At 35.0% G+C, this 14,716-nt stretch overlaps 1 protein-coding gene across 2 annotated transcripts in view; it reads left to right on the top strand.

Moving 5' to 3' along the window:
* LOC122403341 (protein argonaute-2) overlaps nt 1–14,716 on the top strand; it is a 41,416-nt gene that overhangs the window by 14,200 nt on the left and 12,500 nt on the right. The window contains exons 6-15 of one of the 2 annotated variants that reach the window (XM_043406823.1): nt 1,578–1,718; nt 2,519–2,799; nt 2,876–3,182; nt 3,259–3,481; nt 3,549–3,696; nt 3,787–4,029; nt 10,864–11,182; nt 11,264–11,615; nt 11,894–12,227; nt 12,307–12,506. In XM_043406823.1, the coding sequence (XP_043262758.1) occupies nt 1,578–1,718; nt 2,519–2,799; nt 2,876–3,182; nt 3,259–3,481; nt 3,549–3,696; nt 3,787–4,029; nt 10,864–11,182; nt 11,264–11,615; nt 11,894–12,227; nt 12,307–12,506 (2,548 nt within the window). Of the gene's footprint in view, nt 1–1,577; nt 1,719–2,518; nt 2,800–2,875; nt 3,183–3,258; nt 3,482–3,548; nt 3,697–3,786; nt 4,051–10,863; nt 11,183–11,263; nt 11,616–11,893; nt 12,228–12,306; nt 12,507–14,716 lie in introns of both variants that reach the window. The other variant, XM_043406822.1, reaches the window with a different exon arrangement.

The following is a 14,716-nucleotide window of genomic DNA, read 5'->3' as shown; positions in this document are numbered from 1 at the left end:
CACCCTATATATTGTATATGTTTTTTAAAAGTGATTATACCCTTATAAATTTCAATGTGTATTTTATACAAGAAATGTTAGAGAGGAAAATCTAAACATGAGCTGATCTTGGCTGAACAAAATGATAGGACACTATTAAGAAATTATTATTATTTTAGGAACATATTTTATTAAATAAGATATTAATATATAGAAAGATTACCTTCTTGTTGTACGATGTCTATTAAATGTTTTGGAATTGTTTTATATAAATTTTTATTGGTTTTTGTTTTAATAGGCTCTAATTTTTAATAGTATTTTCTTTTAATTTTTCAACATCAGTAAATTGTCTTTATACCGCAACAGATCGACCTAAACATTTTCAATAATGTTGAGGTTGGAAAAGAGGGTGGGTCATTCCTAAACTATTACATTTTGAAAAATAAAAAAATTATTCAACTGATTTTGTAGTATATATCGAAGCTTTATCCAGCTGAGAAATATATAATGCCCTTCTACAATAAAAACTGTTTGCTTGTTTAATTGTTTTCTATTGATATATTTTTTGTTCATTATAATACCAGCACATACCATAACAATATCATTGTCTATTTGATGGCTTAAATATTCTTCCTGTCCCCTCAAATCTTAAAATTATATTTTTTTTACTTTTTTTTTTCAAAAAACATGAATTTTAGCTAAATTTAGACAGACTTTTTTGTGTTTTTCATTTAAGCAAGGTCGTTGCATAAATTCTTTATGTTTCATCTATTTGGTCTATTGCAGAATACAATGAACATACTTTACATTGATTAAATTCCTACTTTATTTTGCAATTTCCTCAAAATTAAAGCATCACACAATATAGCCCCGCATTTCTCAATCTGCCAATCCACCATTTTACCAGGCAGGAGAAAAATTACATTACATGAAGTATGAAACAAAACAAAATGCAAGATATCTAAATATTTCTATTAATCACTCATTTATTTTGAAAGTAATCAATTTAATATTACAGTGGAATTTCATATATTGAAATAGAATGTCTCGATTAATTATTGTATATGCATTTACAATTTGTGATCTCATATTTCTAGCATTAATGAAATATATTTATGAATAATATTTTTTAATTTATTGTTTTGTCATAAGTTTCACTTCAAATTAATAAAAGGATTCTAAGTACATATTTTACATAAAACTTAAATATTTTGCGATAGCAAAAAACCATAAATAATTTATCTAGTCTCCATCTAACAATAATTAGTTTTCTCTTGAATGTTTTGTTCATATAAAATATCACTTTTAATCAGGAATATTGGATTAAGAGTGTACAGTATATGTATATTATTTCCCTTGAATACTTCTCCTGTCGTACCTTTAATTCTGATAGTAGAGATAATATGTTTGCTTAAGTTGTCTCTGTTACATGGATGCATAGAAACTGATTTGTATAATTATAAAAATTAAATTATTGTGTAAAAATGTACTATACTTTGCATTTAGGTTCTTCCGAATCAAATGATCTAAAATAGAAAAAACGTTTGAATTTATCCATTAATGTAAAATGTAATGTGATCAAATTATAATATTTTTAGCTCCCACAGCTGGGCCCTCAACCAGTGCTTCTGTTGGAACAGCTGGAGCAACTGGGAGCAGTGTTGTTGTGGCTCCTAGTTCTTTAGGACTTGTTCCTACACAACAAACACACACTCCTCCTCAACCTCCTGAACTGCCAAGTAAGTGTTTCCTAATTACTTTTCTTATATTTATACTATACATTTAAGTAATTCTTTAAGAGGGATCAATATGATTTTTTCAATAATTTGAAGCATAATAAAAAGCCATTCTTCATGAGCAAAATGTTCTGTTGGGAGCATATTGTATATTAGATATAATTACTAAATATATAGAAGTACAATGGACATTTCAAGGTCACTTACAAGTTTTAAATAGATTTCCTATCTCTTTTAACATAGATAGGAAATACATAATGAGATAAATTCGATCAAGTTACATGTTGTACAAGTTTATAGGAAATAAAACATGTTTACTAGAGAATTTGTCTAAAAATTACATACATATTTTATTTAGGAAGTTGAAGATCCTCATTAATCATTTTATATGTATATACCTATTAATACATAGAATAAAAATAATCAAGTTAGTAGAAATTGTTATATTTTTAATGTATCAAATAGTATGTATATTTAATATAAAAGTATAATCGAGATTTAAATGAAATAGTATATTTATAAACCATGTATGATGTGTAATGAAATTAATTATAAGTCTGGTTTGTAAATTTTTCTTTGCAAAAAAAATAGTTTTTACAAATGCAACAATTACGTAGCATTGTTAATTAATAATATTTTCATAGAACATTTATCACATTTTATCACATTTACATACTTGTAGCTTGAGTAAATATGAAATAAAATAGATGAATTAGAGATAAAATGAAATTTAAGAGAATAGTGTGCATCATGATGATGATGTGCTTTAGAGTAAAAGATGAATGAAAAATATATTATTACAGTGTTTTCATGTCCTCGGAGGCCAGATATAGGACGTGAAGGCAGACCAATCAGTTTAAGAGCCAATCACTTCCAAATTACAATGCCACGTGGTTATGTGCATCATTATGATATTAACATTCAACCTGATAAATGTCCCCGTAAAGTTAATAGAGAAATTATAGAAACAATGGTTCACGCGTATAGTAAAATATTTGGAACTCTTAAGCCTGTGTTTGATGGCAGAAATAATTTATATACAAGGGATCCCTTACCTATTGGTTCTGACAAAATAGAATTAGAGGTAATTACAATATTGATGAATGTTTGTGTACTTATTTATTTTTAAGCATTCATTTTTTAATGATTTTTTTTTTTAGGTAACACTACCTGGTGAAGGTAAAGACAGAGTTTTTAGAGTGGTGATGAAATGGTTAGCTCAAGTTTCACTGTTTGCTTTAGAAGAAGCTCTAGAAGGACGTACAAGACAAATTCCATATGATGCTATACTTGCTTTAGATGTTGTAATGAGGCATTTACCATCTATGACATATACACCAGTAGGTAGATCATTTTTTAGTACGCCGGATGGGTATTATCATCCATTAGGTGGTGGCAGAGAAGTTTGGTTTGGTTTTCATCAGTCTGTTAGACCATCACAGTGGAAAATGATGTTGAATATTGATGGTACATACGAAATATATCTTTAATTATCATTACTATACCAATCGATTACTTATGTTACATATGATTTATATTATAGTCTCTGCAACTGCATTTTACAAAGCACAACCTGTCATAGAATTTATGTGTGAAGTATTAGATATTCGAGACATAAACGAACAAAAGAAGCCCCTTACCGATTCTCAACGAGTTAAATTTACCAAAGAAATTAAAGGACTTAAAATTGAAATCACGCACTGCGGAACAATGAGACGAAAGTATAGAGTATGTAATGTTACACGCAAACCTGCTCAGATGCAATCGTAAGTATATATAAAAGCAATCGTTTTATTCTAAACATATGCGATATTAACCGAGCGAAAATTTTAGATTTCCGTTACAATTGGAAAATGGACAAACAGTTGAGTGCACTGTTGCAAAATACTTTTTAGACAAATATAAAATGAAATTGCGATATCCACATCTTCCTTGTCTACAAGTCGGACAGGAACATAAACATACATATTTACCTCTTGAGGTTTGTTGAATGTAGTATTTATCATACAATTTATATTTAGTTGACCATCTATAGAAAACAGGTAATGCTTTACAATAAATATGTTAATAGGTCTGTAACATTGTCGCTGGACAACGTTGCATCAAGAAATTGACTGACATGCAGACATCCACTATGATAAAAGCTACAGCCCGTTCTGCTCCAGATCGCGAACGAGAAATAAACAACCTAGTTAGAAGAGCCGATTTTAATAACGATTCATATGTTCAAGAATTTGGCCTGACAATATCAAACAATATGGTGGAAGTACGGGGACGTATTCTAGCTCCGCCCAAGCTACAATACGGAGGGCGCGTAAGTTCCCTCAGTGGACAGGTGAGAGACTTCCAACTCAATCAGTCAGGTCTAGTCAAATCACACATTTGCAGAGGCCTTTGTATTATTTTTGGTAGGGATGTTTTTTGCAACACTGTATATTATACAATCATTTAGGTATGATTTAATTTTTTAAATTGAGATTTTGGATGTTTTCATAGCTTGGGATTTTACAATTAATACTGTTCTAGATTTTCGAGTGTAAGCCATAGCTTTTTAAAAATGAGTTCTCACGTTCTTAAGATAAGAAACCCAACAGTTTCAAAATGCATTGGTACTGGTATGCATATAATATGAACAAGCAATAATACGTATATCACTATCGGCCAGATCTCGAACTTTTAATAGAGGTAGTTTGAAAGGATATAGCTTACATCCGGAATCTTCAAACAGTATCAATTATAAAAATTCGAACCTTAACACATTCACGACAGGCCTGAATTTGTACTATGTACAATGTACCACCGGTTGTTCAGCCTATCGTGAATATGTTAAAGCGACACCACGAGGACACTATTTTGAAGAAAGTTAAATCTTTCTCTTATAATACCGAAATTACATCTTAGAATTTTTGAAGAGATACCACGATCAATAGATTGTGCTCTACCTTTTATAACCTAAAAATGATCTAGATATCGCAGTGTATGTCGAAGATTATATATCTTTGTTATGACATTGAAACATCTATCGACGAAAGATGTCACTTAAATATGGATATGATGTAGTTAGGGATGAAAATATATACGTTAAAACTAGCAAGATCTTCGGAATCCTCAAATGTTTCCAGGATCAAAATAATAAGTGGTATTTGATAAAGATTCAGAAAAACATATTAAGCACTATAGAATAGAAAGAAATAACTATCACCAGTTTGTGGGAAGGCATTTCGAAGGAATCCAAGATGTCGGGGAACTGTCAACTTCTTAAAATTCACGAACTAGACGTTTCTCTAGATATGTAATTAGCACAATAGAATTTCCTACATATAACTCGAGGTTAGGGGCTGGACCACCAATCTGATGACATAGTACTTCAGGATTGGTGAACTGACAACTAGCGACCCAATTGTGGCTCCTCCTATTTTCTTGTTCCGCTCAAGCGTAGAAGAATTTGTCCTTTTTATGCCTGCTGTGCAGAGCAGAGCACCTATTATTTAGTGTGGAACGTAGCAAGCTGTCTGATGGTAGTAGACTCGGTTGGCTAGTAGTGAAACTCTTGTGGCTCTCGTTGGGGAACTGACTATTGTTATGTGGATTACTTATAGTACGAAATTGAAATAGTGATGATACATATAAAGAATTATAATGTATCCAAGAATATGCAGGTGTTATAGGGTTATTACATGCCTGGTTACTTGATATACTGTGCACTGTTAAAAACTGACTCTGGTTTGAGTTACAATTACAATCTATGGATTAAACGGGCACCGTTATATATACATAATTCATTGTCTGACCAGATTGCGGATAACTCCGATTTAGAAGATACAGTAAAACATAAATGATAATCATAAGACACAATAGTAGTAATATAATGTGTCCTCGGATCCCTGAAAATAAACTGCAGTGCTGGCAAACTGTCGGAATACTTTTCAAAGATAACACGGCTTACACTTCAAAGTCTCAAACAGTATTAATTTCTTTTTGTTTTTAAGAATATGCAATAGAAATATGAGTCATGTTTTTAGTTTAAGATAAAAATGCTAGACTAGCTTAAATTTCTTTCCAATTTTTATGCATTATTATTACCAAAGGACGAATTTAAAAAAAAAAAAATGGAATGAAAATACTGTAATGTTTCCCAAAACAATAATACATTTGGCCTTAACTTTCTATAATTGAAATGTATTTACAGAAATCAATAAAATGAAAAGTCACCAAATGAATGCATGGGTTCTAGACCTGGTTGATTTTGATATTTGGGCTGTCATTGTAATGAAGACTTTTTATTTTTATAACATTGACGAACAATGATACATGCAATTATTATTTAAAATGTTATTCGGATCAGTAAAAAGAAAAGTACATTTGTCGTTAACCCTCGGACGGCAAATTGTTTGCCAGGCGAGTCTAGTTAGATCTATAGATGTAGATTTAGATTTTAAACTTATGTTTGCAAATTCTGTTTTTCTTTCAAATGAGTAATTTTTTCCATTGCTAAATAATGTATGCATACAATAATTATCTTTTTTGTTGTATGAATATTACAAATGCGTTTGAGGCGTCTGTCATAATTCTGCCTATATTTGTAGTTATCTTTCTAGCACATTTCAATTTCCTATCAGTTGCTTTCGGTCGCATTTGCAACATTCTTAAGAAGTTCTACATTATAATTCCCACATGTAGAAGTATTTTATCTATGCTTTGTGATAACACTTCTTTCTGTAGTTCCTTCAAAAACGTCTCTTTCCTTATCTTCTATATACATACTACATATACAGGGTGTCCCGTAAATAGTGTAAGAACCGGAAATGGGGGGTAGGTGAGACGATTCTAAACAACAATTTCCTTTGCAAAAATGTCGGATGGGGCTTCGTTTTCGAATTATTAACGAAAAACACTGACCAATCACGGCGCTCGCCTTCCGCGCGCTCAGGGCCGTCCGACCTCGGAGAGCCACCGCGCCGGGTAGGTAGCAAGATGCACGTTGAAAATACATCGAGGAACGAGTACAAATAATTAAAAATACTACCACTGCAACTGTTACCTAATTCGTGAATTACTACGTAATTCGTACGTAAATTACTAAATGGAATTTACTTTTTATTAATTATTTGTATTCGCTGTTTCCAAGGAAGAAGGAATAAAATCTCGGAATTTTTAGAAAATTAACCCTTCGCACCCGAGTGACGCTTCTCGCCAGAGTGTTTTAAAATTAAAATAAGAATTATTATCAGAAAATTAAAATAAATGCGGTAAGAACCATTTGTAACCGTTTGTTATTAAAAACTGTACTGAAAAAGCAGACTGGATTTCTGCGTACCGAAACATTCCTCGAATGTAAAGGGTTAATAGAGAAATAATTGAAATTCGACTTACCCATTCATCTGCAAGTTGACCTACTGCGCTGACAATAGGGCCCGGCCAATGCACCGCTGTCGATCACGGCAAGGTCGAAGACCCGAACGAAAATCAGCTGATGGGCCAGCCCGGTCACTGTACCTGCATCTCACCCCGAAAACACTTCACAGCACGGTCACTAACAATTTTCACTTTCACTTTTTACTTTCGCATACCGATGCGTTCTGTTGCACCCTTCTTCGATTGTTGCTTCTTCCTGGGTTGATAACGGTGCCTGGATGTTGCTCCCTCCTGAATTGTTACTCCTTCCTGAATTGTTGTTGCTCCCTGAATTGTTGTTCCTTCCTGGATTGTTGCTTCTTCGAACCTTGCTCCCTTCAGGATTGTTGTTCCTTTTCGCTGGGATAATTAATGGGCACGATACGTGCGGGCGGCTTTCTTCGCGTTCCCCTTGGACTCCGCGAAAACGAAGAACGTACGATAATACTCTGCGTTTACGCGTTCCATCGCGTGCGTCCGCTTCTGTTCAGAAACGCGTAGGTTCTGTGAAAAATTTTGACTGACAAATTGCATTTCCCTCCCCGAAAAAGTTCCAGGTAAGGCAACCTATTGTCGCGCGATTCGGAATTACCTGCGATCGGCGAACGTGCAGACCATGCTTTTGCCGTGTATCGCACAAAGCCAAACGTCTCTTCGGCTAGTTGACCCTGGCGGAGTTATTTTTTTATTACTGCAAAACTGCCGCAAATGTTTGCTGCTAACCGTGCGTTCGACTCTTCTATTCGAATTTTATGATTCACCGTGAATATTTTTGTACACAAAACATATTTAATTGTACAACAAAAATATTTAACGAAAATATTAAAAAATATTTCTTCTTGGAATTTTTATTTCAGAAATAAAAACTAGAAGAAATATTATTTAATATTTTTGTTAAATATTTTTGTTTTTTGTTGCTCCAATATTTTTTATTATCGCATATTATCTATTATGTAACTGCCTCCTTCTTTGTGGATTATTTTTTATAAACAATACCTTTTTATTTTATACTCTTAAAATTTAAAAGCATGGAATTTTTCATGGTATATTCTTCTTTCTTTTTTACAACAAATTTTCCATGAAAAAATATTCATGGTGAATCTTAAAAATTCTATTAGAAGAGTCGACCGTACGGTTTAGCAGCAAGCATTTGCGACAAACATGGTCTGCACCTTCGCCGATCGCAGGTAACTACGAATCGCGCGACAATGGGTTGCCTTACCTGGAACTTTTTCGAGGAGGGAAATGCAATTTGTCAGTCAAAATTTTTCACAGAACCTACGCGTTTCTGAACAGAAGCGGACGCACGCGATGGAACGCGTAAACGCAGAGTATTATCGTTCGTTCTTCGTTTTCGCGGACTCCAAGGGGAACGCGAAGAAAGCCGCCCGCACGTATCGCGCCCATTATCCCAGCGAAAAGGAACAACAATCCTGAAGGGAGCAAGGTTCGAAGAAGCAACAATCCAGGAGGGAGCAACAACCATTCAGGAAGGAGTAACAATTCAGGAGGGAGCAACATCCAGGCACCGTTATCAACCCAGGAAGGAGCAACAATCGAAGAAGAGTGCAACGGAACGCATCGGTATGTGAAAGTGAAAAGTGTTAGTGACCGTGCTGTGAAGTTTTTTCGGGGTGAGAAGCAGGTACAGCGATCGGGCCATCCCATCAGCTGATTTTCGTTGGGGTTTTTGACCTTGCTGTGACCGACAGCGGTGCATTGGCCGGGCCCTATTGTCAGCGCAGTAGGTCAACTTGCAGATGAATGGGTAAGTCGAATTTCAATTATTTCTCTATTAACCCTTTGCATTCGAGGAATGTTTCGGTACGCAGAAATCCAGTCTGCTTTTTCAGTACAGTTTTTAATAACAAACGGTTACAAATGGTTCTTACCGCATTTATTTTAGTTTTCTGATAATAATTCTTATTTTAATTTTAAAACACTCTGGCGAGAAGCGTCACTCGGGTGCGAAGGGTTAATTTTCTAAAAATTCGGAGATTTTATTCCTTCTTCCTTGGAAACAGCGAATACAAATAATTAATAAAAAGTAAATTGCATTTAGTAATTTACGTACTAATTACGTAGTAATTCACGAAATAGGTAACAGTTGCAGTGGTAGTATTTTTAATTATTTGTACTCGTTCCTCGATGTATTTTCAACGCGCATCTTGCTACCTACCCGGCGCGATGGCTCTCCGAGGTCGGACGGCCCTGAGCGCGCGGAAGGCGAGCGCCGTGATTGGTCAGTGTTTTTCGTTAATAATTCAAAAACGAAGCTCCATCCGACATTTTTGCAAAGGAAATTGTTGTTTAGAATCGTCTCACCTACCCCCCATTTCCGTTTCAACGCAACGCAAACACATTGCCTGCGTTTTTACAATTAATACTGATTGAGGTTTCTTGATGTAAGTTGTGCCCTTTTGAAAAGCTATTCTGACGTTTTGCCAAAAGCCTGATGACGTGCCAATGCGTGTCAGTACCATCATATTTTCAATTAGGTACAATAAGAATGAAACGTCGAAACACTACCAAAAGGACATAATTTATACCTGAAAGCCCCAAACAGTATAAACTGTATGCATACTGTGTTATGCATTTATTGTGTCATTAAATGAAGCATTGTAAGATTCTTCACAGTTTGCCGCAAAAATATTTATCACGATGTTTATAAAATGAAATTAACTCGAATTATAAACGGTTTCTGTAATGTTCTAGGAAGGTTGTTGAGTTCAATTTCATCTAGTTGATGACATATTTGAAGTATATGTTTGTAGAAGTGAACATTTGGGTGTAGGCCTATTTACTATTATTTCCATGTTGGATGTGGTTGAAATGTGTCCATTGTGTAGAGTTCTTTATTAATATAACTACTTTTCCGCTTACGTGTTGGGAATTCCGATTAGTGACGCGTGAATCTTAGTTTTAGTATTGGTGCTGAAAGGCTCTTTCTAAATATAAACAATAGATATTAATTATTATTACTATAAGTAATGATATTTCAAGTTCAACTTACAGTACCCTAAAAAATGTAGTTTTGTTTGCCTTATTTGGCAAAGTAAGAATTCTAAAAAGAATGAAACATTGAGAAAAGATAAGTTTATGATGGTGTATGTCATATAACACTGTACATTTTACAGTTTTCTATGGCAAACATATTTTCATTATTCTTCAGTCATATATTTATTCAAGCTAACGTTCAAAGTCTAGAACAATTACAATATATAAAAGTTAAACATAGTTGAGATATTGTTGACCTTTATTTTCAATTAAATTTTTCCGTAATTAATAACTGAAATATAATCTCAACAGATAAATTTGATGGTAAAATATTTGCCTTAGTTTCAGCAAAAGAGACTTAATTTAATTCTAACATAAGTAATTTGATAGGATGGGTCCAAATAGACTCTTATTTGCCAAACGAGGGTTAATACAATTTGCATTACATTAACAGTCCAATATCATTTGCTACTCCCTGATGCTACCAGTTCCATTCCATGCAGTAGTAAAATAAATTGGATTCTTATTTATTTTGATTTATTATCATATTTTCTATAAAGTTTTATTTATATTATTTAAATAATAATATTTATGTAGCTTCTATACAAAGAAGATAAAGAAGCAATAATTGCATGGATTGTGTAGAAACATTGGTGCATCTACCTTGTTTATTTATTCGAATTTAAAGTACATATTATGATATTCAGCGATGTATGTTTGTGTATATAATATATATCTTTATATTTTTTTGCTAAAGACAAAGCAGCAGGCCTTGCCTACTCAAGGTGTTTGGGACATGCGTGGCAAACAATTCTTCACGGGTGTGGAAATCAGAGTTTGGGCAATTGCTTGTTTCGCACCACAAAGAACTGTACGTGACGACGCAATACGATTATTTATAGCACAATTGCAAAGAATAAGCAATGATGCCGGAATGCCAATTATTGGGCAACCGTGTTTCTGTAAATATGCTACTGGGCCAGATCAAGTAGAACCCATGTTTAAATATTTAAAAATGACATTTGCATCGTTGCAACTTGTGTGTGTTATATTGCCCGGAAAAACTCCTGTATATGGTAATTGTTTAGATTTTATACTATACGAGATATCAGTAATACGTATGATTCTACATTGTCGCATATTTTATTTGTCTGCAGCTGAAGTCAAAAGAGTCGGAGATACGTTACTGGGCATGGCAACGCAATGTGTGCAGGCGAAAAATGTTAATAAAACGTCGCCACAAACGTTGTCCAATTTATGCCTGAAAATTAATGTAAAGTTAGGTGGCATTAATAATATTTTAGTACCCAGTATTAGACCAAAGGTGTTTGACGAACCCGTCATATTCTTTGGTGCTGATGTAACTCATCCGCCTGCTGGAGATAATAAAAAACCTAGCATAGCCGCAGTGGTTGCTAGTATGGATGCTCATCCGTCTCGATATGCAGCTACTGTCAGAGTTCAACAACATAGACAAGAGATTATTCAAGAACTTAGTTCAATGGTGATGTAAGTGAATCATTACAAATTATATTATAAAACTTTGGTTATTGAAATTTATACGATGAGTATCCACAATACTCTTTTAAATTAGTTATGTTAACCCCTTGCCTTACGATTTAATTTCCAACTGTGCGTGCCAAAAGCGACACCTAGGTTTGGCTCGGTAGACTTATCACGTCTCTGAGACGTCATTGTAAGCTAAGGGGTTAATGTTATCTGAACCTCCGAGCTTCAAAAGCTTTTGACTAGGTTATTTTCTAAGAATATATTTTTCTCTTTTTCAGGGAACTTCTCTGTAGGTTTTATAAAAGCACTGGGGGATATAAACCGCACAGAATAATTCTTTATCGTGATGGTGTCTCAGAAGGCCAGTTCCTGCACGTTTTGCAGCACGAGTTAACTGCCATTCGTGAAGCATGCATGAAACTAGAAGATGATTATAAACCTGGGGTAACATTTATTGTAGTACAGAAAAGACACCATACACGATTGTTTTGTTCCGATAAGAAAGAACAAAGTGGAAGAAGTGGAAACATACCAGCTGGTACAACAGTTGATATTTGTATAACGCATCCAACCGAATTTGACTTTTATCTTTGTAGCCATCAAGGCATCCAGGTAAACATCAAAATTTATGGCCAAGTATTATTTTATATTTACTTTAATTTATTTGATACGAACATCATATTTATTACAGGGCACTTCGCGACCGTCACATTATCACGTACTTTGGGATGATAATCATTTTGAAAGCGATGAATTACAGTCTCTTACGTATCAACTGTGTCACACGTATGTTAGGTGCACAAGATCCGTTAGTATACCTGCACCAGCGTATTATGCTCATCTCGTAGCATTCCGAGCCAGATATCATTTGGTAGAAAAAGAGCATGATAGGTAAATAAAATATTTTGCTTTAATAATTTAATATTTCATTTATACACTCAAGTTTCCTTCAAAGTTTTTATTTGATCTCTACATATATGTTAGAAATTATATAGTCTTTGAGAATTACGAGACGTTCGCACGATCAGAGTTCTGGGGTAAGTGCCGTGGGGTTCATCACAGGCCTCTTACCAAAAGGCAAAGCCTTCCCCACTCCGTGGCCAGATCCTTCTCGAACATCTTTATCTCAGTACACGTGCCATGACTTTAGGTCATCGGCCACACGCGTCTAGTTCGGCGGTTGGCAATCGGACCCTTAGTTATCGATTCGTAATCATAACATCCGCGACGGTGTCACCGATCCTAACTGCATCGGCCATCCTCTTCTAATTTCCTGAGGCTATTCCTTACACCAAGTGACCTCCGAGACACGTGTACGACCCCGACACGTGTCTTAGCTTCGAAAAGCATTTTGACGCTAACACGGCCAATTCTGACCTGCTTCACGCTCTCGGGAAGCATCAATAAATCGGGCATGTATTGAAACGTGTTCAACCTTTTCACCAAAACAGTTAACGTTGGGTTTGCTACTCTTTACCACGTAAAGCACCCTTCTCTTTATTCTAAAGCATCTTCTCTTTATTTTGCTAGCGAACGGAACGCGTTCCAATAGCCACCCTTATGCTAGTAGACGTAATACGTCCCAATAGCCTATTTCTTTGCTAGTAGACGCAACGCGTCCCAATAGCCAGTCTCCTTTGCTAGTAGACGCAACGCGTCCCAATAGCCAGTCTCCTTTGCTAGTAGACGCAACGCGTCCCGTTAGCCAACTATACTATAGTCTTGTCTCATGTCGCCATCCCTTCCGCAATACTCCATACAAACGAAAGATAGACAAATAAAATAAACAAGAACAGAGGGAAAATAACGAAACTTGAAATTGAACAAAAAGAAAATCAAATTTTCACAAAAGAAATATTTATTCAAAACTGACTATAAAGAAACTAAAATTTTACAGAAGAACTATTTACTCAGAATTAACCAAACTAAAGCTTTTTCCTGCTTTACAACAATTATCTATATCGCTAACACGGCTCATCGGCGCTACCACTGTCACTCTCGACAAGATTTTCGTCTGCACACCATTCTCCATTCCATAGTCGCAACCTATCCTTGGGAGCTGTTTGTGGTCTCCCCGACTCACCAACAATTTTATACCGATCATTCGGCAACTCCTCAATAATTTCGAATGGACCAACGTATTTTTTGTCTAATTTTGCTCCGCGAGTAGCAGCTGGTTTAATAAAAACTGTATCACGAACTTTATATTCGACATTGGTCCGCCGCTTCTTATTAAAATTATTGTTCTGCTTTTCAGCGTTTCTTAACATTCTCTCTGAAGCAATTTCCCGATCACGCACCACATCTATCTTTTCACCCAAATTCGGCAATTCGGCTTCAATATGCAAAGCACTACCCGCGCTGCGCTCTACACCAAACAGCAATCGGTTTGGCGCAAACCCGGTGGAAGATTGTTTAGTAGTATTTAGCGATTCTTGGATTTTGCTAAGTTTATTTAACCAATCAGACGATTTAGAAACTTCGGCCGTGAGCAAATTTGTGATTGTTGCCACGTAACGTTCAGCTTGGCCATTAGCACGCGGAGCCCCAGTTGCAATTAAATGTACGTCGACATTTTGCTTTTTCAGCCAACACTGCAATGGTTTAAAAGTAAAATTGGTACCCCTATCCATCACTACAACTCGCGGTCTACCAAACAGCGTTAATCTTTCTTTAAAAACTTGAAATGTCTCTGCACCACTCAATGATTTTAAAGGTACTAATTGTAAATATTTTGTGAACGCATCAATTATTAGTAAAACATGCTGATACCCATCTTTTATCTGGGCAAAGGGGCCAACACAATCTCAATGTATTGTGTCAAATGGTATCGGTCTTTTTTGAATAGAATGCAGCAAACCTTGCTATGGTCCAGCATGACGTTTGGAGACGACACAAGTCAGGCAATGCTTTACATATTTTTCCACAAATGAGCGCATCCGCGGAAACCAAAACTTCCGAGAAATACACTCATATACTTTTTCAAAACCCACATGAGAGTTTTCATCATGATACAGCCGCAATAGTGCAATACGATACCCTCTCGGAACATAAAATCTTAATAAAATATTTCCCTTATCACTACATATTTTCCGACATAA

This window comes from Colletes gigas, unplaced genomic scaffold, assembly GCF_013123115.1.
Source record: "Colletes gigas isolate AHSC1104 unplaced genomic scaffold, ASM1312311v1 Colletes_gigas_Sc00049, whole genome shotgun sequence".
NCBI lineage: Eukaryota > Metazoa > Arthropoda > Insecta > Hymenoptera > Colletidae > Colletes > Colletes gigas.
Note: the sequence above shows the minus strand (reverse complement) of the source record. Positions and strands in the feature narration are given on the sequence as shown.